We start from the raw sequence: 23,972 nt of genomic DNA, 5'->3' as shown, positions 1-23,972 counted from the left end.
ACCAGGGGAGACTGCTATTAAGTTTGATGTATATTTTTCTAGAATTTTCTTTATACATGTGTAGTTATATGTAGACATATATATTTTATAAAAAAGGAATCATGCTATATATCCTATTTTACTCCTTCATTTTTTTCCACTCAGGAATATACCTTAAACTTTCCATGTCAGTACTTACAAATCTGTTTTTTTTTTTTTAACAGAATATTTTATTGTTTGGGTAGAACATAATTTGTTTATTTAGTCATCTTTTTTTTTTTTTTTTTTTTTTTTGAGGTAGTCTTGCTCTGTCGCCCAGGATGGAGTACAGTGATGTGATCACAGATCACTGCGGCGTTGACATCCTGGGCTCAAGTGGTCATCCCACCTCAGCTTCCCAAGTTGTTGGTGCACCACCATGCCCATGCCCAGCTAGTTTTTGTATTTTTTGTAGAGACAGGGTCTCGCCATGTTGCCCAGGCTGGTCTCAAAACTCCTGAGCTCAGCAATCCACTTGCCTTGTCCTTCTAAAGTGCTGGGATTACAGGCATGAGCCACTGCACCCGGTCTATTTAGTCTTCTATTAATGAACATGTATGTTGTTTTCATTTTGTTTTAAAAGCTCCACTGAATATACACTTTGAGCTCTTGTGTGATTATTTCCCTTGGATAAATTTTTGGAAGTGGAAAATTTCTGGGTCAAGAGTATGCTCATTTAAAATTGTGATTCATTGCCAAATTAATAGGCCAGACTTTTAAAGAGGCAGGTAAGTCTAGATGCAGTATAAAACAAGGAAATTATAAGTGATAGCTATCATTTATTAAGCACTTCTTGTATGTCAGGGAGTAAACGTTAGTGCTTTATGCACACTACTTTATTTAATCGTTGGAACAATTCTGCTTTATGGAAGAGAATACCGAGACTTTTGTTATTTAACTGTCCCAAATCATGCTGCAAATATAAGTGGCAGACCTGGAATTCATATGCAGGTTCCTTGACTCCAGTGGTAAAGGCATTAAAAAGGAAGATGCTGTCTGTGGAATTTCTTTTTCTTAGTTTTGGCAGCTCAGAATCAGGCTTGTTTTTTGAGATGCCCGGGCTGGAGTGCAGTGATGTGATCACAGCTCACTGCAGCCTTGACCTCCCAGGCTCAGGTGATTCTCCCACCTCAGCCTCCTAAGTAGCTGGGATTACAGGTGTGCATCACCATGCCCAGCTAATTTTTTTTTTTTTTGAGACAGTCTCACTCTGTCACCCAGGCTGGAGTACAGTGTCACAATCTCGGCTCGCTGCAACCCTCACCTCCTGGGTTCAAGCGATTCTCGTGCCTCAACCTCTCGAGTAGCTGGAATTGTAGATGTATACTACGCCTGGCTAATTTTTGTATTTTTAGTAGACACAGGGTTTCACCATGTCAGCCAGCCTGGTCTTGAACTCCCAACCTCAAGTGATCCTCCTGCCTCAGCCTCCCAAAGTGTTGGGATTACAGGTGTTAGCCACCACGCCTGGCCAGAGTTTCTGTATTTTTTGTAGAGATGGGTTTTGCCATATTCTCCAGGCTGATTTCAAACTCCTGGGCTCCAGTGATCCGCCTGCCTTGGCCTCCCAAAGTGCTGGGATTACAGGTGTGAGCCACTGGGCCCGACTCAGGCATGATATTAATAGTGAATTCTCATAATGGCAATTAAAATAGTTGTTGGTAGATAGTAAGTGTTTTATATATTTTATTTCATTTAATCCTTATAACAGCCTACGAAATAGGTACTATTAATAACTCAATTTTAAAAATAAGAAAATGGAAGCATAGAAAAGTGAACTCAGGCTTGTAATCCCAGCACTTTGGGAGGCCGAGGTGGGGGGATCATGAGATCAGGAGTTCGAGACCAGCCTGACCAACATGGTGAAACCTTGTCTCTACTAAAAATACAAAAAATTGGCTGGACTTGGTGGCACGCGCCTGTAGTCCCAGCTACTTGGGAGGCTGAAGCAGGAGATTCGCTTGAACCCAGGAGGTGGAGGTTGCAGTAAGCCAAGATTGCACCACTGCACTCCAGCCTGGGCGACAGAACGAGACTCTGTCTCAATTAAAAAAAAAAAAAATTAGCCGCGCATGGTGGCGCACACCTGTGATCCCAGCTACTCAGGAGGCTAAGGCAGGAGAATCGCTTGAACCCAGGAGGCGGAGGTTGTGGTGAGCCGAGATCGCGCCATTGGACTCCAACCTGGGCAACAAGAGTGAAACTCCATCTCAAAAAAAATAAATTATTAAAAAAAAAAAAATCAAGTAGGCCAGGCACAGTGGCTTATGCCTTTAATCCCAGCACTTTGGCAGGCCAAGGTGGAGAGGATTGCTTGAGCCCAGGAGTTTGAGATCAGCCTGGGCAACATGGTAAAACCCCATCTCTACAAAAAATTTTTTTAATTAACCAGATGCAGGGTTGCACAACTGTGGTCTTAGCTACTCAGGAGGCCGAGGTAGGAAAATTGCTTCAGCCTGGGAGGTCAAGGCTGCAGTGAACGGTGTTCTCACTATTGCATTTCAGCCTGAGCGACAGAACGAGACCCCGTCTCTAAGAAAAGAAAAGGAAAGTAATTTGTTCAAGGTTATATAGCTGATGAGTGGTAGAGCTAGGATTTGAACATAGGGAGCCCCTGACTCTAAGGTCATGATTTTAACAACTCTACCATGCTGCCTGGATGAATATTGATTTGGGGAAGGAACAATCCTGCCAGTTCATCCTTCCCACTATTTATGTTTCCTGTTGTTGTTTACTTGTTTTTTGTTTGTTTGTTTGTGATGGAGTCTCGCTCTGTCGCCCAGGCTGGAGTGCAGTGGCACGATCTCGGCTCACTGCAATCTCCGCCTCCCGGGTTCACGCCATTCTCCTGCCTCAGCCTCCCGAGTAGCTGGGACTATAGGCACCCGCCACCGCACCCGGCTAATTTTTTGTATTTTTAGTAGAGATGGGGTTTCATCGTGTTAGCCAGGATGGTCTCAATCTCCTGACCTTGTGATCCACCCGCCTCAGCCTCCCAAAGTGCTGGGATTACAGGCGTGAGCCACCACACCCAGCCTGTTTGCAAATTCATTCCTTCCCGAGCCCTTCAGCAGTGGTTCTCAATTTGAATGTGCATAGGAATATCTTAGTACTTGTTAAAAATGTAGATTTCAGGCCACACTTCCACTAATTTGATAGGGCTGGTATAGGTCCTGGGAATCTACATTTTAAAAAATATTTTTAAAATAATAACTTATCCGAGTCACATGGCACCAAAGTGTGTTAGCAGCCAAAGTATCTGTTCGGGTCTGCAGCAGCCCCAATTCTTGCCTCCTCAGGAGACAGGAGAGACCGAGACAAGTTTTAGAGCAGGAGTGAAAGTTTATTAAAAAGCTTTAGAGCAGGAAGGAAAGGAAGAAAAGTACACTTGGAAGAGGGCCAAGCAGGTGACTTGAAAGACAGGTGTGCTGGGAATCTGCATTTTTTTTTTCTTTTTTTATTTTTTATTGATCATTCTTGGGTGTTTCTCGCAGAGGGGGATTTGGCAGGGTCACAGGACAATAGTGGAGGGAAGGTCAGCAGATAAGCAAGTGAACAAAGTTCTCTGGTTTTCCTAGGCAGAGGACCCTGCGGCCTTCGGCAGTGTTTGTGTCCCTGGGTACTTGAGATTAGGGAGTGGTGATGGCTCTTAACGAGCATGCTGCCTTCAAGCATCTGTTTAACAAAGCACATCTTGCACCGCCCTTAATCCATTCAACCCTGAGTGGATACAGCACATGTTTCAGAGAGCACAGGGTTGGGGGTAGGGTCACAGATCAACAGGATCCCAAGGCAGAAGAATTTTTTCTTAGTACAGAACAAAATGAAAAGTCTCCCATGTCTACCTCTTTCTACACAGACACGGCAACCATCCGATTTCTCAATCTTTTCCCCACCTTTCCCCCCTTTCCATTCCACAAAACCGCCATTGTCATCATGGCCCGTTCTCAATGAGCTGTTGGGTACACCTCCAAGACGGGGTGGTGGCCGGGCAGAGGGGCTCCTCACTTCCCCGTAGGGGCGGCCGGGCAGAGGTGCCCCTCACCTCCCGGACGGGGCAGCTGGCCGGGCAGGGGGCTGACCCCCCCCACCTCCCTCCTGGACGGGGCGGCTGGCCGGGCAGAGGGGCTCCTCACTTCCCAGTAGGGGCGGCCGGGCAGAGGCGCCCCTCACCTCCTGGATGGGGCGGCTGGCCAGGCGGGGGGCCGAACCCCCACCTCCCTCCCGGACAGGGCGGCAGGCTGGGCGGTGGGCTGACCCCCCCACCTCCCTCCCAGACGGGGCGGCTGGCCGGGCGGGGGGCTGACCCCCCACCTCCCTCCCGGACAGGGCGGCAGGCTGGGCGGTGGGCTGACCCCCCCACCTCCCTCCCGGACGGGGCGGCTGGCCGGGCTGAGGGGCTCCTCACTTCCCAGTAGGGGCGGCCGGGCAGAGGCGCCCCTCACCTCCCGGACGGGGCGGCTGGCCGGGCGGGGGGCTGACCCCCCCACCTCCCTCCCGGACGGAGCGGCTGGCCGGGCAGAGGGGCTCCTCACTTCCCAGTAGGGGCGGCCAGGCAGAGGCGCCCCTCACCTCCCGGACGGGGCGGCTGGCCAGGCGGGGGGCTAACCCCCCACCTCCCTCCCGGACGGGGCGGCTGGCCGGGCGGGGGGCTGACCCCCCCACCTCCCTCCCAGACGGGGCGGCTGGCCGGGCGGGGGGGCTCCTCACTTCCCAGTAGGGGCGGCTGGCCAGGCGGGGGGCTAACCCCCCCACCTCCCTCTCGGACGGGGCGGCTGGCCGGGCGGGGGGCTGGCCCCCCCACCTCCTTCCCGGACGGGGCTGCTGGCCGGGCGGGGGGCTGACCCCCCCACCTCCCTCCCGGACGAGGTGGCTGCCGGGCGGAGATGCTCCTCACTTCCCAGACGGGGTGGCTGCTGGGCGGAGGGGCTCCTCACTTCTCGGGCGGGGCGGCTGCCGGGCGGAGGGGCTCCTCACTTCTCAGACGGGGCGGTTGCCAGGCAGAGGGTCTCCTCACTTCTCAGATGGGGCGGCCGGGCAGAGACGCTCCTCACATCCTGGACGGGGCAGCAGGGCAAAGGTGCTCCCCACATCTCAGACGATGGGCGGCCGGGCAGAGATGCTCCTCACTTCCCAGATGTGATGGCGGCCGGGAAGAGGCGCTCCTTGTTTCCTAGATGGGATGGCGGCCGGGCAGAGACGCTCCTCACTTTCCAGACTGGGCAGCCAGGCAGAGGGGCTCCTCACATCCCGGACGATGGGCGGCCAGGCGGAGATGCTCCTCACTTCCCAGACGGGGCGGCAGCTGGGCAGAGGCTGCAATCTCGGCACTTTGGGAGGCCAAGGCAGGCGGCTGGGAGGTGGTTGTAGCGGGCCAGGATCACGCCACTGCACTCCAGCCTGGGCACCATTGAGCACCGAGTGAACGAGACTCTGTCTGCAATCCCGGCACCTTGGGAGGCCGAGGCTGGCTGATCACTCGCGGTTAGGAGCTGGGGACCAGCCCGGCCAACACAGCGAAACCCCGTCTCCACCAAAAAAATACGAAAACCAGTCAGGCGGGGCGGCGCGCGCCTGCAATCGCAGGCACTCGGCAGGCTGAGGCAGGAGAATCAGGCAGGGAGGTTGCAGTGAGCTGAGATGGCAGCAGTACCGTCCAGCTTCGGCTCGGCATCAGAGGGAGACCGTGGAAAGAGAGGGAGAGGGAGAGGAGGGAATCTGCATTTTAACAAACATCTAGATCAGTATTTCTTAACTCTTTCACCATGACCCACAGTAAGGAATATATTTTGTTTTTCAGTTCAATATATATACATACACCACACCCTTAGGACAACGATATCCTATGTATTAGTCCGTTTTCACTCTGCTGATAAAGACACACCTGAGACTGGGAAGAAAAAGTTTAATTGGACTTACAGTTCCACATGGCTGGGGAGGCCTCAGAATCATGGCGGAGGTGAAAGGCACTTCTTAGAAGGTGGCAGCAAGAGAAAATGAGGAAAATGCAAAAGTGGAAATCCCTGATAAAACCATCATATCTTGTGAGACTTATTCACTACCACGAGAGCAGTATAGGGGAAACCACCCCCATGATTCAAATTATCTCCCACTGGGTCCCTCCCACAACACATGAGAATTATGGGAGTACAATTCAAGATGAGATTTGGGTGGAGACACAGAGCCAAACCATATCGCCCCACTACATGCAGTGTACTCAATTCTATTCTGTACATTTCCTTTCCCTTCTTTTTCTTTCTCTCTTGCATTGTTAGTGCTTACTCAGCCCACTAAATTAATTTTACAATCAGTGGTTCCCAAGCTACAATTTGAAAATCTCTATCTGAGATGATTCTGATGCAAGTGATCCACAGAGTATACTTTGAGAAACTTTGATCTGATCTACATGCTGAGTTCAGCTTCTCAAATATGGCCTTTAAAGCCCTTCATAATCCGGAAGCCTTCCTTTCCATTCTAGCTTTCATTCTGTACCTCAGCTTCCTACCCCTCCTTCCTCTACCACTGAGTGCACACATGCACTTACTTGTTTTTGCCGTTCTGAACTATCTGCACTGTTAGAAGAGCCATGTTCTTTCTTACCTCTGTGCTTTTATACATGCAGTTCCTTTGCATGAAATACCCTGATCTGCCTGGTGAATTTTTCTTACTCACCCTCCAAGTTTAAGGATCACATCGTCTTTAAAGCCTTCCCTGACCTTCTCTCTGTTTTCCCAAAGTACCTGTGTGTGTGTGTGTATGTATGTATGTGTGTGTGTATATATGTGTGTGTGTGTGTGTATATATATATATATATATATTTTTTTTTTTTCTTTTCCGAGACAGAGTTTCGCTCTTGTTGCCCAGGCTGGAGTGCAATGGTGCAATCTTGGGTTACCGCAACCTCCACCTCCCAGGTTCAAGCAATTCTCCTGCCTCAGCCTTCTGAGTAGCTGGGACTACAGGCACGCGCCACCACGCCCGGCTAATTTTTTTTGTATTTTTAGTAGAGATGGGGTTTCACCATGGCCAGGCTGGTCTTGAACTCCTGACCTCAGGTGATCTGCCCACCTCGGCCTCCCAGAGTACTGGGATTACAGGTGTGAGCCACCGCACCCAGCCAGTACCTGTACATATTTCTAATATGGTTTGCTATAACTTTGATTACCTGTTTTTCCTTCACTAAATCGTGAAATTCTGGAGGATGAGGACTGTCTTCCATGTATCTCTGGCACATGAAAGAAGCTTAATTAAAATGTGTTGAAAGGGCCAGGCACGGTGGCTCATGCTTGTAATCCCAGCCCTTGGGGAGGCCAAGGTGGGTGGATCACTTGAGTCTAGTTCGAAACCAGCCTGGGCAATGTGGTGAAACCCCGTCTCTACAAAAAATTGGCTGGGCATGGGTGCGTGCTGCAAGTCCCAGCCTGCTCCAGAGGCTGAGGTAGGAGGATCACTTGAGCCCATCAGGCTGGGTTGCAGTGAGCCCAGATTGTGCCACTGCACTTCAGCCTGGGTGACAGTGAGACCCCGTCTCAAAAAAACAAACAAACAAACTAAAACGGTTGAAAGAATAAATGGACGAACATGTCGTATTTATACTTTTCTTTTTTTTTTTTTTTTTTTTTTATGGAGTCTCGCTCTGTTGCCCAGGCTGGAGTGCAGTGGTGTGATCTCGGCTCACTGCAAGCTCTGTCTCCCAGGTTCACACCATTCTCCTGCCTCAGCCTCCCGAGTAGCTGGGACTACAGGTGCCCGCCACCATGCCCAGCCAATTTTTTTGTATTTTTTAGTAGAGACAGGGTTCCACCGTGTTAGCCAGGATGGCCTCGGTCTCCTGATCTCGTGTTCCGTCCACCTCGGCCTCCCAAAGTGCTGGGATTACAGGCTTGAGCCACCGCGCCCTGCCTTATTTGTACTTTTCTACCAAAAATATCACAGTTGTTTTCCTTACCTGAGATGCCCTGAAAGCCTTCTCAGTTCTCTTAAGTCTGAGATAACATCTTCCTAATTATACAGTATACTCAGCAATTAATCATTGAAAGTTTTGTGTTATCTGTTAGATCATTTGATTCTTCAGGAATTTTCTTAAAATATTAATTTCATGCTACTTGTGGACAGGGTCTGTGATGGAATCTTGTTTCCATTTCACTTTGGCACCTAAACAATGTATTTGTTTTACTGTTATCTCTGTCTTCTCAGCTAAGTACCTTGAGCTATTGAGTTTCCTACCTGCACACAATAGATTCCCCAACTAGTGTGTTTTAAGGTCGGTCTTTATCTTTCTTGCCATTTGTTCTTTAAAACTAAGGAACAGTCTCTAGCAAACGGGGCATAAAGCAGTTTAATACTGTCAAATTTGAGGCTTCAAGTAAAGGATTATTCAAATTGTCTAATATATGCCAAAGTCTAAATTGGGTGAGGAATTTAATTAAGGACTCCAATATCAGATTTTAACCGTGTTTACTTAGCTAGAACAAGAGTGGCAGTTAGACTTTGTAGAGGACTCTTAACTGCAAAAGCTGAAAAAATTTGTAATTATATATCATTTTCTAGTTATGTATTTTGGTAATGAAATATTAGGATTTCTAGTATGCGGCAGTTAAACTCCATAGAATATCTAAACTGTATATTAAATTTTGTGCAATAAAATTGATTTTGACAATAAAGAATTTGCAATTAAGTTTTATTAGGTAGTTTACTATTTTCCCATGTAGAGAATCTTGAGTTGTTATGAGAGTAAAAGGCTGCTATACAGTTGAGTTTGGGAAAACTACATTACTTAGTAGTCTGAAAGGGAATACAGTTTAATAAGTAGTCTAACATAGATTCTTATCTCTAAAGTCTGGTCTAATACAAGAAAAAGCCTTTCCTTACAACTGAAAACTTAAAGTTTGAAAAAAATGGCTCATGTGTACTTCATTGTCCTTTCTTTATTGCAGTCAGAGTTTTTGAAGCCTTTTTTTCATTACCCTAGGCAGAACTTGTGTACTTTCTTGCTTTCAGTATTCCTTGAGCATATTTCCATTATAAAATTTTTCATGTTGTATTATATAATTTTAGTTTATGTATCTATTTCTCATCCAGATACTCATCTCACTAAGGTCAGGCATTGTCTTTTCCTATTTGTATCTAACACTTTACTATGGTAGCACATAATAGATACTCAATAAGTATGTTGAAAGGTTGAGTAAATTAATGATATACTTCTAGTATACTTCTAGCACCTTTACTGTTTGCCTGGCACATGAACACTTAAATGTCAACTTTTATTATTATACATATGGGATACTTTATATACTTTTTAAGTAACAAAAATATAAATTAATTATAACTAAATTTTATATTTTTCCTTAAGTGAGACTTAGTTCATTTTTTTTTTTCTATTATTTGTAGAGACAGGGTCTCCGTATGTTGCCCAGGCTGGTCTTGAACTCCTGGGCTCAAGTGATCCTCCTGCCTCGGTTTCCAAAAGTGCTGAGATTACAGGCATGAGCCACCATGCCCGACTGAGACATAGTTCTTAAAATTGTTATTCCAGGCTGGGCGCAGTGGCTCAAGCCTGTAATCCCAGCACTTTGGGAGGCCGAGATGGGCGGATCACGAGGTCAAGAGATACAGACCATCCTGGCCAACATAATGAAACCGTATCTCTACTAAAAATACAAAAATTAGCTGGGCATAGTGGCGTGCACCTCTAGTCCTAGCTACCTGGGAGGCTGAGGCAGGAGGAGAATCATTTGAACCAGGAGGCGGAGGTTGCAGTCAGCTGAGATGGTGCCACTGCACTCCAGCCTGGCGACAGAGCAAGACTCCATCTCAAAAAAAAAAAAATTATTATTCCATATGCTGTGTATTTTTGCCTTGTTGTTTATTTTTATTTCAGTAGTGTTTGACAGTATTAGAATTTTAGAAATGTTACACTTCTAGAGCTAGTAGACATCATAATTGATTTTAAATTTTAATTCCTGCTTATGAAAGAAATATAGCATGATAATATCTTCTTGGTTAAGAATGAAATTCTCATTACACACCTACTGATTTTAGGGTTAAAGGAGTGATATTTCTTTCTAAAGGTAGATTAAACATTTAACATAAAAAGGAAGGGGCTGGGCACGGTGGCTCACACCTGTAATCCCAGCACTTTGGGAGGCTGAGGTGCGCAGATCACGAGTTCAGGAGATCAAGACCATCCTGGCTAACAAGGTGAAACTCCATCTCTACTAAAAACACAAAAAATTAGCCAGGCGTGGTGGCGGGTGCCTGTAGTCCCAGCTACTCGGGAGGCTGAGGCAGGAGAATGGCGTGAACCCGGGAGGCGGAGCTTGCAGGGAGCCAAGCTCACGTCACTGCACTCCAGCGTGGGTGACAGAGTGAGACTCCATCTCAAAAAAAAAACAAAAAACAAAAAAAAACATAAAAAGGAAGGAGAACAAGAGAACAGTTATTACATTATATTTTGACTAACTACAAAGTGAAATTTTAAACTAGTTTAAGAGGAATTTGAGAGAAGTCGATTGGTCTCATGCTTCCTTCCGTTAGTTTTTGCAAATGTTAAAACTGAGTATCAGGCCAGGCACGGCCGCTGACACCTGTAATCCCAACACTGTGGGGGCCCAAGGTGGGCGGATCACTTGAGGTCAGGAGTTCCAGACCACCCTGGCCAACATGGTGAAACCCCGTCTCTACTAAAAATACAAAAATTAGCCAGGCATGGTGGTGCATGCCTGTAATCCTAGCTGCTTGGGAGGCTGAGGCATTAGAATCTCTTGAACCCTGGAGGCAGAGGCTGCAGTGAGCCAAGATCACAACACTGCACTCTAACCTGGGCGACAGAGTGAGACTCCGTCTCAAACAAAACGAAACAAACAAAACTGAGTATCAATTTTGACATTACAGAATAAAACACTGCATTTTGTATTATAGAATGATATGTATCTATTAAAAAGCCTACAGCAAGCATTATCCTAAATAAGAGAAATATCAGAAGCATTCGCTTTGAAGTTAAGAATGAGAAACCAAGGCACACTTTTACCACTTGTATTCAACATCGTAGTGAAGGTCATAGCCAGAGCAGTGAGCATTGTAGCCAGTGTACAGTAAGACCCCCCAAAAAGTAGAGGCATAGGATTGAAAAATGAGGAAATAAAACTATAATTATTTGAAATTATTATAGTGATAACCCAAAAGATATATAAATATATTATTCAGATAAGTTTAAAAGAGTGAGCTTTGTGCATTGGCAGTATAGCCAAGTGAGGTTTATCTCAGGAGTGGTTATTGTTAATTGAAAACTTTTTCCTAATATCCTGCTGTCATGACTTGCAGTATAGTCAGCATTGGCAATTTTTGACAGTCTTTTTGGAGACTGAATAAAAAATAAAGTTTAAAAGGGTTAGTGGATGTAAAATTAATATATAAAAGTCAGTCATATTTCCATATCTCAGCAGCAAATAACTGGAAAACATCATTAAAACAAATATTGTCAGGAAATATGAAGTATGTAGAAACAAATCAAAGAAATGATAAGATTTCTTTAGGGAAAATTATAAAATTTTATTGTGAGATCTTAGAGAATACTTAAATAAATGGAGAGGTATTCCGTGTTCTCTAATAGTAATATTGTAAAAATGTCATTTTCCCAGGACGGGCGTGGTAGCTCACACCTGTAATCCCAGCACTTTGGGAGGCCGAGGCAGGCGGATCACAAGGTCAAGAGGTTGAGACCATCCTGGCCAAGATGATGAAACCCCGTCTCTACTTAAAATACAAAATTAGCTGGGCGTGGTGGCACGGGCCTGTAGTCCCAGCTACTCGGGAGGCTGAGGCAGGAGAATCACTTGAACCCGGGAGGCGGAGGTTGCAGTGAGCTGAGATCGTGCCACTGCACTCCAGCCTGGGCAAAGAGCAAGACTGTCTCAAAAAAAAAAAAAAAAAAAAAAAAAAGTCATTTTCCCCCAATTGATAAGTAGATTCAATGCAACTCCATATTAAATGTGATAATTCTAAACAGGAACAGAATATAGAAAAAGAACAATGAGGAAAAATTGACCTCATCAGATAGAAGTATTAATACTAATTAAGGCAGTGTCATATTGGGATAAGAATAGACAGATTGACTCATTGGAGTAGAATTGAGAGCCCCAAAGAGACTCCAATCACCTGTGACCCTGAACTAGAATAATTGGGTAAATCATTATCTTAACTTGTTTTTATTAATCTTTCTTAAATGTATGTATAGCTCAGATTTATTTCAATATTTAATATTGCAAGCGTTTTGGTCTTTACTTATAAATTTAGTGATGTTTTTGTGACCCATAGTCTGCCGTAGAAACTTAACTCTTATTTATATTGATTAGCCTATGGTAAAATTGGTTTTATTATGGTGTTGTTTCGCTTGAAGTTGCAATTTCCAAGAACCTATAGACATCATCCTAGAAGACATTAAGTGAAGACTTACTGTCTATATAAGCAGATTTGAAATTAAAAATATAAAAGATCTTCTGAAGTTGCAACAGTGCTCAGAAGTATTATAAAATAGAAATAAATCATTTCCAAAAGAGATATTTCATTTTTGCCCAAAATCTTTCTTCTAAGCTATAAAAGACAAAACTGTTCAATACACAGTTTTGTCAATTTAAATCTACATATTCACCCAATTTTTATAAGATAAAATAAAAATGTATAATTATTGAAAAAAGAAAAAAGAATTGAGAGCCCAGAAACAGAGCTAAGGAAATATGCAACTTTAGTGTATGACAGAGGTGGCATGTCATATCAAGAGGAAAGGAGGAAATGTTTGAGAAATGAAGCTTGAAAAAAAATAGTTATTTAATTAAGTTAGATTCCCTACCTCACATCATATACAAATATCAGCTGAAGATGGATTAAAGGCTTTAAAAGTGAATCAACATTTTAAAAACTTTTGGTAGACTATGTTGGTAAACATTTTAATCCTTGAGGTATAAAAAGACAAGACACAAAGTGTTTTCTATAAAACTTTTGATAAATTTGATTATATTCTTAATTTCAATTTATTATATTTTTCAGTTCTAGAATTTGATTCCTTTTTTTCAGTTTCAAGTTCTCCAGTAAACTCTCAATCTTAATTCCTTGAATATATTAAGTATAGTTACTTTAAATTATATGTCTGAAAACTTCATTATTTGGGTCCTTTGTGGTATGTTTTTATTGCCTGTTGCTTTCTTTTTAAAAAAAAAAAAATTTTATTTTGCCTCCTCATATGTGTGGTTATTTAAGATAAAATACCAGTCATTTTCTGTGAAAAAGAGTAAAGATTTTAGGCCTACAATATTATCTCCCTGCAGAAAATTTTCTTCTGGCTAGTGGCCAGGTACACTAGCAATCCCAGGTCACCTGAAATCAGTGAATGATTTAGATTATTTGAAGTTGGGCTTTCATCCCTGAAATCTGATATGTTTCCAGTTCACCCTTACTCCTAGGGTATAGCTCTTCCAGACCTCAAATCCCCCAAAGCCTTGGGTATTTATCAGATCCCACATCCTTGGCAAACTCTCAACTCCTTTATTTTTTCCCTATAGTTTATTGAGAGTTCATCTCAATATATTCTTAACCATCTCTTAGAAAATTGTCAGGCTATATTCAGATAAAAGTGGCCTCTCATTCTGAACTGTGGGTTTTCTTCTCTCATATCTTGGTCGCATGATTTTTCATGACCTTGTTAGCTCTCTAATGTCATTAGAGGAATTTTGTTTCATATTTTGTCCACTTTATTCTCATGGTTGAATTGGTCCCAGTTTACAGATTATCATCTATCATTACCAAAGTAGAACTTCTTTTTATTAACGTTTACTTTATGCTTTCTTCAGTAACTTGTAAAAGTATCTAAATGTTTGGTTGTTCAATAGGCCTTTAAGTAATTCTTCAGTCATTTATGTTAATTGAGAAAATGTATAATAAATATCACTACTAGGTTCAACACCTAGTGGAGATACATCAGACATCCCTTCTGACTTCATTTGAAACTTTGTCTAATAGGATAGAAGAGGCATACATAAATGATTATCATGTAAGATTTTAAAACTTTTAAGGGCATAAGAAAGGTATAGGTCAAGTCTTGCACTGATTTAGAGAGGAGAAATATTCCTTCCATTGCAGAGGATGAAGTTAGGCTTTATAGAAAAGAAGCTTTGAGCTGGGGTTTCAGCCTTACACTGAATCTTGCATTGGGTAAAAACGGGTATCTGTCATGATTCTTGCCTGTCAGTAGTTTTTAACCATGTTGTGCAGAGATGAAAGTAATTCTGATGCAGTAGTAATTGTATTTCCACACATTGAGAAGATTCAAAGCAAAATCTCATAAACAGTGATTTTTTTTGAGAAATAAGTAGAATTTCTTCCCTGTAGTAGAACTATTATGTGACTAAATGTTTTTGAACTTTGGCTTATTGACCAGTTTGTTTATTTTTCTTTTATGTGCCATTTAAAAATATTTAAAATAAACTTTTATTGAGATACAATAAAATCTACCCGAATATATCCTGCCACATAACCACAATCAAGCTATGGAACATTTCCATCACCCCCTAAAATTTCCCTGGTCCCCTTCTCGCTCAGTTCTCTACCCTGCCTCTGCCTCAGGCAATTACTAATCTGCCTTCTGTCACTGGAGATTAATCTTTTCTAAAACTGCATGTAAATGGAAGCATACAGTATACTTTTGTATCTGGTTTCTTTTGCTCAACATGGTTTTGAGATACATTCATTTGGGAGTGTATACCCATAGCTTGTTTTTTTTTTTTTTTTTTTTTTTTTTGAGATGGAGTCTTGCTCTGTCGCCCAGGCTGGAGTGCAGTGGCACGATTTCGGCTCACTGCAAGCTCTACCTCTCGGGTTCGCCATTCTCCTGCCTCAGCCTCCCAAATAGCTGGGATTATAGGCACCCGCCACCACGCCTGGCTAATTTTTTGTATTTTTAGTAGAGGCGGGGTTTCACCATGTTAGCCAGGATGGTCTCGATCTCCCAACCTCATGATCCACCCACCTCGGCCTCCCAAAGTGCTGGGATTACAGGTGTGAGCCACCACGCCTGGCCAGTTTGTTCTCTTTTATTGCTGAGTTTATTCCATTGTAGGTCTATACCACACTTTGTTTATCCATTCACAGAGTTCACATAGGTTTGTTTTTAAACTTACCAGGAACATCTAGCTACAAATTTATCTTTTTTGCATATTGATTACTCATCTTTGCAATTGAGAGACACTAATATCTTGAATGCTACATTTATAATGCTGTAAAAATGGATTTTGAAGAGGTAGCTCTCATATATTGCCTACACAATAGTGCCAGTAGAGTATGCTGCTGTAACACAAGTTTTGGTATCATAACATTTTGACCTTTCAGTTGTACAGAGTACAGATGTGTTTTTATGCACTGTTTGAAAGATTAGGCATAAGAATGCTAATACTGGGATACTTACAAATGTTGTGATAGCTAAGTAGACTCTCAATGTCATTAAATAAAAACAGTACAAAATACATTATCATTTTTATTAGTTATTGCCTGTAAAATAAGGAATTTGGGCTTAACTATGTTTCTAAATTTAGTGTTTCAAAATTTAATACTTTGCAAAGTAAAATTGTTATGTAAATAATGTGCATGTCTTGCTTTTTAAAAATATGACTTATTGCTATAGCTTATGGCATTTGAAAAGGCAATATTTTCTTTTGGAACTGGATTTCTGGTTCAAATACTAATTTAACAAACTATTATACTATATTCTATCATGAGCTTTTCTAGTTTTATAGAACTGTAAAATTTTTAATTAAAACATTTTTTAAGTTTGCACATAAAATTTCTTACGGCAACTAGCTATCTTAACATTTTTTTGTTTCTTGGTATTTCATCCTTAAAATGTTGATCCACATTTAGTAGATACTCTTGTGTATGTCATTTTTATGTACAACACATGTACAATTTTCTAATAGATTTCAATTTTTAAAAGCATAGGCTCTAAATTTAATGACTTGAGTTCACATTTCCACCCTGTCACTGTGAAACTTTGGGCAAGTAATTCATCTCTTTACAATCAGTTCCAGGCCAGGCTCAGTGGCTCACGCCCATAATCCCAACACTTTGGGAGGCCAGGGTGGGTGGATCACTTGAGCCTGGGAGTTTGAGACCACCCTGGGCAACATAGTGAAACCCCATCTCTACAAAAAAAATAGAAAAATTAGCTCGGCGTGGTGGCATGTGCCTGTAGTCCCAGCTACTCAGGAGGCTGAGATGGGAAGATCACTTGAGCCTGGGAGGCGGAGGTTGAGGTGAGCCAAAATCGCATCACTGCACTCCAGCCTGGGCAACAGAGTGAGACCCCCATGTCAAAAAAACGAACTAAACTCAGTTCCTCGTTTGTAAAATGGGGATGAAAGTAATTCTTGTACAGATTTAGGAGATAATTTACAGAGTCCTTAACACAACAACTGGACCAAATACATATTTGTTGAATGAATAGGTAAATGCCATTCTTTGTTGTGTACAAACCTGCAACTATTTTTTAAAACTTTGATTTGTTATTAATGTCAACTTGGGATTTTGCTTTAAATCCCAGGTGAGGGGATAGTTACTTCCTGAACATGGCTTTAATTTATCAAATACTGTTAGATAGTGACTACTTGATAAGAATGATAAAAGGCATTCTTGAGATTGTATACTGTTCTATTTTTATTCATACATATTTGGATGCTATTCAAGGTTATTGGCTATAATGGGCAGGGAGGAGGACCTAGCAAGTCTTTAGGTCTATGTGACTATTACATTTTTAAATTTTTTTTTTTCTATTCAGTCCCTGAAAAACAGCTGAATGATATTGAAGATTGTGACCTCAATGTGGTGAGACTATGTTTTCAAGTTTTTCTCCCTGATGAACATGGTAATTTGACGACTGCTCTTCCTCCTGTTGTCTCGAACCCAATTTATGACAACCGTAAGTACTTCATTTTCTTATATTTGTAGTCTTAACTTGTTTTTTGTAATAGTTTAATTCTTAAAAGTATTTTGGTAATTAGGAAAACAATATATTCATGATAGGAAAACTTCCAGACATTAGAGAAATATATAACAGAAAGGAAATCTTCTCTAATCTCATCCTCCAGAGATAATCACTATCCTTAGGTGCATATTTTACCAGTTTCTTCTTCCTGTACATACACAGATACATTGTCATCATCATCATTTTTGACACAGTACAATTTTGGCAACTTAAAATCATAAGTGATGATTGTTTTAAAAACTAACTTTCTTCTTACCATATATCTTGGACATTTTCCTTTTAATCACCTTATTCTTTTCAGTAGCAGCATATTTTATTATGTAGTTATATCATAATTTTATTAATTACCCTCTTACAAGGCATTTGGTTTGTTTCTTTTCTCATTTTTTCTTTTTGGCCTAGCAAACTGTACTGCAATACATATTCTTGTATATTTTTTTTTTATTGGTTTTTTTTTTTTTTTGGAGACAGGGTCTCACTCTGTCACCCAGGCTGGAGTGCAATGGTGCAGTCATGGCTCACTGCATGGCAAATGCTGGCTCAAAGGATATGGATATATCTCATTTTGAAAGATTATGAAACTTTCCCCCAAAATACTGTGTGTGTGTGTGTGTGTGTGTGTGTGTGTGTATGTGTGTGTGTGTGTGTACATAGACTTATATATACGTCCACCAATGGTGTATGATATACCTGTTTTATGTGTAGAAGGATAGAGAGACTTAGGGCTATAAAGGAAGCATGAAAGTTGTATTGCCATAGGGAGATGTATTGCCATAGGGAAAATTGTATTGCCATGGGGATGTGGTCATGATTTATGAAGATTAATCTGGTGACAGTGGGTAGGATTGATTGGCGGAATCAGAATTTAGAAGCAGGGAGATGTAATTAGAGAATATGTCATTACCTAGAAATGAAGCCACAAAGTCTAAAGTAAAGCAGTTAGGAAGTGGACAGATAAATAGATGATTAATGTATTTAGTGTCATTTATCTATACACTAAAACTTTTATTCTGTGAATGCTTTTGCTCAAATTCTTCCCTGCAAAAAGAAATAAAATATTACTAAGGTAGCAACTCATTTTTTTGAAAATCCTTTATATTTAGGTGCTCCAAATACTGCAGAATTAAGGATTTGTCGTGTAAACAAGAATTGTGGAAGTGTCAGAGGAGGAGATGAAATATTTCTACTTTGTGACAAAGTTCAGAAAGGTATTTATTTATTTCATTGAATTTAGAATAAATTTTAGATTAATAGATGCAGTTACTTTGTTTTCCCATTTTTTTTTTGGTTTCTTATTGACTAGATGACATAGAAGTTCGTTTTGTGTTGAACGATTGGGAAGCAAAAGGCATCTTTTCACAAGCTGATGTACACCGTCAAGTAGCCATTGTTTTCAAAACTCCACCATATTGCAAAGCTATCACAGAACCCGTAACAGTAAAAATGCAGTTGCGGAGACCTTCTGACCAGGAAGTTAGTGAATCTATGGATTTTAGATATCTGCCAGATGAAAAAGGTATGACATTTTGCTGGTAATAATTTATATATTTCTTGAAGTGGTCCTGCTAATAACATCTTCTCATAAGATTCATTTGAGTACAGTTATGTATATTCATAATTTGTGTTTCTTTTCCTGGAAGCTTTCTGTTGGTTTTTTCTTTATGCTCTTTGCATCTCTTTATTTGTTGGGTTGTTTTTTGTTTTGTTTTGTTTTGTTTTTGAGACAGAGTCTCACTGTCACCCAGGCTAGAGTGCAGTGGCGCAATCTTAGCTCACTGTAACCTCCGCCTCCCGGGTTCAAGCGATTCTTCTGCCTCAGCCTCCTGAGTAGCTGGGACTATAGGCACGTGCCACCACGCTGGGCTACTACTATTGTATTTTTAGTAGAGACAGGGTTTCACCATGTTGGCTAGGCTGGTCTCTGCATCTCTTTCTTCAAGAAGAGGTTTGATTATGGAATAATTTCAAAGTATCTAAACTGCTTACTAAAATTTCTATTTTATTTTTGAAGGTCTGTTTTAGTCTTTGTGCACTTACCACTCAGAGAGTAGTCTCTATATTGGTTTCTTATCAAACCTTATTGCATTAGTTGACATTATTGACTTGTGTGATAAGAAAACAAGATGAATATTTTAAACAGCTTGTTTTGGGTTTTTTTTGAGACAGGGTCTCACTCTGTCACTCAAGCTGGAGTACAGTGGCATGATCGTGGCTCACCAGAGCCTCAGCCTCCTGGGCTCAGGTGATCATCCCACCTCAGCCTCTTGAGTACCTGGGACTATAGGTGCGCACCACCACACTTGGCTAATTTTTGTGGGGTTTTTTTGTTTTTTTGTTTTTGAGATGGAGTCTCGCTCTGTCTTGCCCAGGCTGGAGTACAGTGGCGCAATCCTGGCTCACTGCAGCTTCTGCCTCCTGGGTTCAAGCAATTCTCCTGTCTCAGCCTCCCAGGTAGCTGGGACTACAGGCATGCGCCACCACACCCGACTCATTTTGTATTTTTAGTAGAGATGGGGTTTCACCATGTTGGCCAGGCTGGTCTCAAACTCCTGACCTCAGGTGATTCACCCACCTCAGCCTCCCAAAGTGCTCGGATTGCAGGTATGAGCCACTGCGCCTGGCCAATTTTTCTGTTTTTTTATGGAGACAGGGTTTTGTCATGTTGCTTAGGTTGGCCTCAAACTCCTGGGCTCAAGTGATCCACCTGCCTCAGCCTCCCAAAGTGCTGAGATTACTTTAAACAATTTTTTACTAAGAGAAAAATATCCTTTTCTACTGATACTACTGATTTGGGACATATTCTATAATACTTATTAAATCCAACTTACATACATATTTATTGAAAACATTTACTATATGTGAATAAAATATTTGTTTATTAAAGAAGAGGATACAATCCTATAATTTTTTATCTGCTTTCCTGGTTTCTTTCTAATCAGATACTTACGGCAATAAAGCAAAGAAACAAAAGACGACTCTGCTTTTCCAGAAACTGTGCCAGGATCACGGTAAGAATATTTTGGATCAATTCATATTTAAATAGGTTTTGTTTTATTTACTTTATTCAGTTTTTCAAATTTTATTATTTTTGTTTTGTTTTGTTGTTTGTTTTTTGAGATAGCATCTCTCTCTGTCACCCAGGCTGGAGTGCAGTAGGGCAATCTCAACTCACTGCAACCTCTGCCCCCCAGGTTCAACAATTCTCCTGCCTCAGCCTCCCGGGTAGCTGAGATTACAGGCATGTGCCACCACACCTGGCTAATTTTTGTATTTTTAGTAGAAACAGGGTTTCGCCATGTTGACCAGGATGGTCTTGAACTCCTGACATCAGGTGATCCACCCACCTTGGCCTCCCAAAATGCTGGGATTACAGGTGGGAGCCACCACGCCTGGCCAATTTTTCAGATTTTAACTGATAATGTTATTTTTCAAATGACATTTAATAATGGAAAAACTTTATCCTAACAGTTAATTTTCCTGAGAGACCAAGACCTGGTCTCCTCGGTTCAATTGGAGAAGGAAGATACTTCAAAAAAGGTATTTTATTTCCTATAGCATATTTCTTGTGATCAGAAAGACCAGTACTTTGCACAATATATTGGAATTCTATTTTTAGGAATGAATAACTGCTTCTTTGAAAATTTTCTCTCCACATTTTTCATGCTTTCAGTATAGAATGAATTAAGCATGGCTTCTGAAGGTTGTGTTAGAAACTGATTGTGTTTTTGGGATTTATTGTTCAAGAAATTACATGTTGTTCATATGGTAGCAATTTTATTAATTACATTGCGTTATGAAAAAAATGTTACTGATTTGGTTAGTTTCCTGTTTTTATAAATAAAATTTTACTGGAACACGGCCATGAATATTTGATTAAATATTATCTCTAAACTGCTTTTTTTTTTTTTTAACACTACGGCAACAGGGTTGAATAGTTCCAACAGAGGCTGTATATAGCTCACGAAGCCTAAAATATTTACAATCTGATTTTTTACAGAAAAAAAATTGCCAATCCCTAGTTTAGGTAATTCAACCAAGGGCTAATTAGAAGTCTTTTTTCCCCCACGTACATTCTTAAATCATTGCTTTTTCCTGGTTTAGTTTGTAAAGCATTTGTATAATATGTAAATAGATACAGAATTAATTTTTTCTGTAATTTTTTTCTGACTGTGAATTTTATAGTCTCTTAGGGTTCTGTTGTAATATATCTTAAAAGTTATGTGTATTTTCTTATCCCTAATGAGTGTTTTCTCCATCCTTCCATTTTCTCCTAAAAGTGAAGAGTAAGAGATGATTTTGGCTGTTTGGAATCCCATTAATTGTAATTCTAATATTTGTCTTTTAGTTTTCAAAAATACCTTTATAGAGCCTCAGAAACTAGATTTTCATATTTAATTGAAGTGAAATTACATATGCCAAAGTAACTTGCCAAAATCATTTTACCTGTATTTGTAAAACGGTATATATGTTACAGAATTTCATTTTGGATTCGTGTAATAATTTTAGTGCTTTTTACATTTTTTTATTTGAAATGTTACATTGGTTTCCTTGACATTTTTCTTTACATATATTTGTGTGCTTATACAATTTTAATTTAGAAATACTTTTTATAATTTTGTTCATTTTAATTTCGTAAAATAAATTTTTCCTCCCACAGAACCAAACTTGTTTTCTCATGATGCAGTTGTGAGAGAAATGCCTACAGGGGTTTCAAGTCAAGCAGAATCCTACTATCCCTCACCTGGGCCCATCTCAAGTGGATTGTCACATCATGCCTCAATGGCACCTCTGCCTTCTTCAAGCTGGTCATCAGTGGCCCACCCCACCCCACGCTCAGGCAATACAAACCCACTGAGTAGTTTTTCAACAGGGACACTTCCTTCTAATTCGCAAGGTATCCCACCATTCCTGAGAATACCTGTTGGGAATGATTTAAATGCTTCTAATGCTTGCATTTATAATAATGCCAATGACATAGTCGGAATGGAAGCGTCATCCATGCCATCAGCAGATTTATATGGTATTTCTGATCCCAACGTACTGTCTAATTGTTCTGTGAATATGATGACAACCAGCAGTGACAGCATGGGAGAGACTGATAATCCAAGACTTCTGAGCATGAATCTTGAAAACCCCTCATGTAATTCAGTGTTAGACCCAAGAGACTTGAGACAGCTCCATCAGATGTCCTCTTCCAGTATGTCAGCAGGCGCCAATTCCAATACTGCTGTTTTTGTTTCACAATCAGATGCATTTGAGGGAACTGACTTCAGTTGTGCAGATAACAGCATGATAAATGAGTCGGGACCATCAAACAGTACTAATCCAAACAGTCATGGTTTTGTTCAAGGTAGTCAGTACTCAGGTATTGGCAGTATGCAAAATGAGCAATTGAGTGACTCCTTTCCATATGAATTTTTTCAAGTATAACTTGCAAGATTTAAATCCTTTTAAATCTTGATACCACCTATATAGATGCAGCATTTTGTATTTGTCTAACTGGGAATATAATACTATATTTATACTGTATATATAATACTGACTGAGAATATAATACTGTATTTGAGAATATAAAAAACTTTTTTCAGGGAAGAAGCATACAACTTTGGACATAGCGAATACAAAATTGGAAGCTGTCATAAAAAGACAACTCAGAGGCCAGGCGCAGGGCCTCACACCTGTAATCCTAGCACTTTGGGAGGCCGAGGCGGGTGGATCACTTGAGACCAGGAATTCGAGACCAGCCTGGCCAACATGGTGAAACCCCATCTCTACTAAAAATACAAAAATTAGCTGAGCATGGTGGTACGTGCCTGTACTATCAGCTACTTGGGAGGCTGAGGCACAATAATTGTTTGAACCCAGGAAGCGGAGGTTGCAGTGAGCTGAGATCACACCACCGCACTCCAGCCTGGGTGACAGAGTGAGACTCTGTCTCAAAAAAAAAAAAAAAAAAAAAAAAACACGCTTTTTTATATTTCTTTTTATAATGTTTTAATGTATTCTTAAATTTCAAGCAAATTTAAGATAAAACTTGTAATGGCTATGCCATTGAAAAACTTAATTTTTTATTTTTGAGGCCCATGGGCCAAGGTAACCCCTAAGGGGTTTTCTTAGGCTTCTTGGAGCTTAGATTTGTATGTATATCAAAATGTCTTTAAAATGTTAAGTTGGGCAGAAAGCAGTTGAAGTGAGCTTTCAAGGTATGGGAGGTTTTCTACATTTTATACTACTTCAATCTATGCCTTTAAAGTTGCCTATGATTTTAGCTTTACACTCATTTTTTAAGGGGAAGAAGTTTCCTTGGACCATTCGCCTTTCTTAGATGTCCTCACTCCCTGTGATCTCATAAAACTGCCTATTTGACATCTCTATCTAGAAATCTAATTAAAGCTCACACTCAGCATAAAACTGAATTCTTGGTCTTCCTCCCAAACTTACTTCTCCTTCAGTCTTCTCCAACTCAGTAAATGGCAATGCCATACTTCTAGTTGCTCAGGCCAAAAACCCTGAAGTCATCCTTGATTCTTCTTTTAGCACCCATATCCAATCCATTAGCAAATCTGGTAGACCCTACCTTCACAATATATCTAAAGCTGACCACCTCTTTTGACCTCTACTATTAACGCCCTATTCCAAGCCACCATCATCTCTTCCCTGGATTGAAGCTGTCATCTACAAAAATTCTTCTTATATCCTTGCATTCCTACACTCTGTTCCCCATAAAGTAGCCAGAATGATTATTTTTAAAACAAGTCAACTCATACCATTCATCTGCTCAAAACCATTCAATGGCTTCTCATCTCACTCAGAGCAGTCAAAGTCCTTAAAAGTTGCAGGCCTAGACTCCCTGTCTTACCTCAGGTACCACCATATCCCACCTCCTCATGCAGCTCCAGGCACCTTGGCCTCAGTGCTCCTCAAAGCA

At 41.1% G+C, this 23,972-nt stretch overlaps 1 protein-coding gene and 1 non-coding gene across 3 annotated transcripts in view; both read left to right on the top strand.

Annotated features, from left to right (window-relative positions):
* Positions 1-23,455, top strand: part of REL (REL proto-oncogene, NF-kB subunit) — a 44,388-nt gene extending 20,933 nt beyond the window's left edge. Inside the window, exons 5-10 of one of the 2 annotated variants that reach the window (XM_004029282.5) lie at positions 16,838-16,978; positions 18,148-18,252; positions 18,348-18,560; positions 19,984-20,052; positions 20,513-20,581; positions 21,702-23,455. In XM_004029282.5, coding sequence (XP_004029331.2) covers positions 16,838-16,978; positions 18,148-18,252; positions 18,348-18,560; positions 19,984-20,052; positions 20,513-20,581; positions 21,702-22,474 — 1,370 coding nt within the window. In that variant the 3' untranslated portion in view covers positions 22,475-23,455. The remainder of the gene's footprint in view (positions 1-16,837; positions 16,979-18,147; positions 18,253-18,347; positions 18,561-19,983; positions 20,053-20,512; positions 20,582-21,701) is intronic. The other variant, XM_055377950.2, reaches the window with a different exon arrangement.
* LOC115933684 (U4 spliceosomal RNA) lies at positions 11,241-11,380 on the top strand. The gene has a single exon (XR_004069538.1). It is a non-coding gene; the product is annotated as a U4 spliceosomal RNA (small nuclear RNA).
* Positions 23,456-23,972: the final 517 nt, after the last annotated feature.

The sequence above is a fragment of the Gorilla gorilla genome, chromosome 12 (genome assembly GCF_029281585.2).
Source record: "Gorilla gorilla gorilla isolate KB3781 chromosome 12, NHGRI_mGorGor1-v2.1_pri, whole genome shotgun sequence".
Classification (NCBI taxonomy): Eukaryota; Metazoa; Chordata; class Mammalia; order Primates; family Hominidae; genus Gorilla; species Gorilla gorilla.
This window is presented reverse-complemented; position numbering and strand designations above follow the sequence as displayed.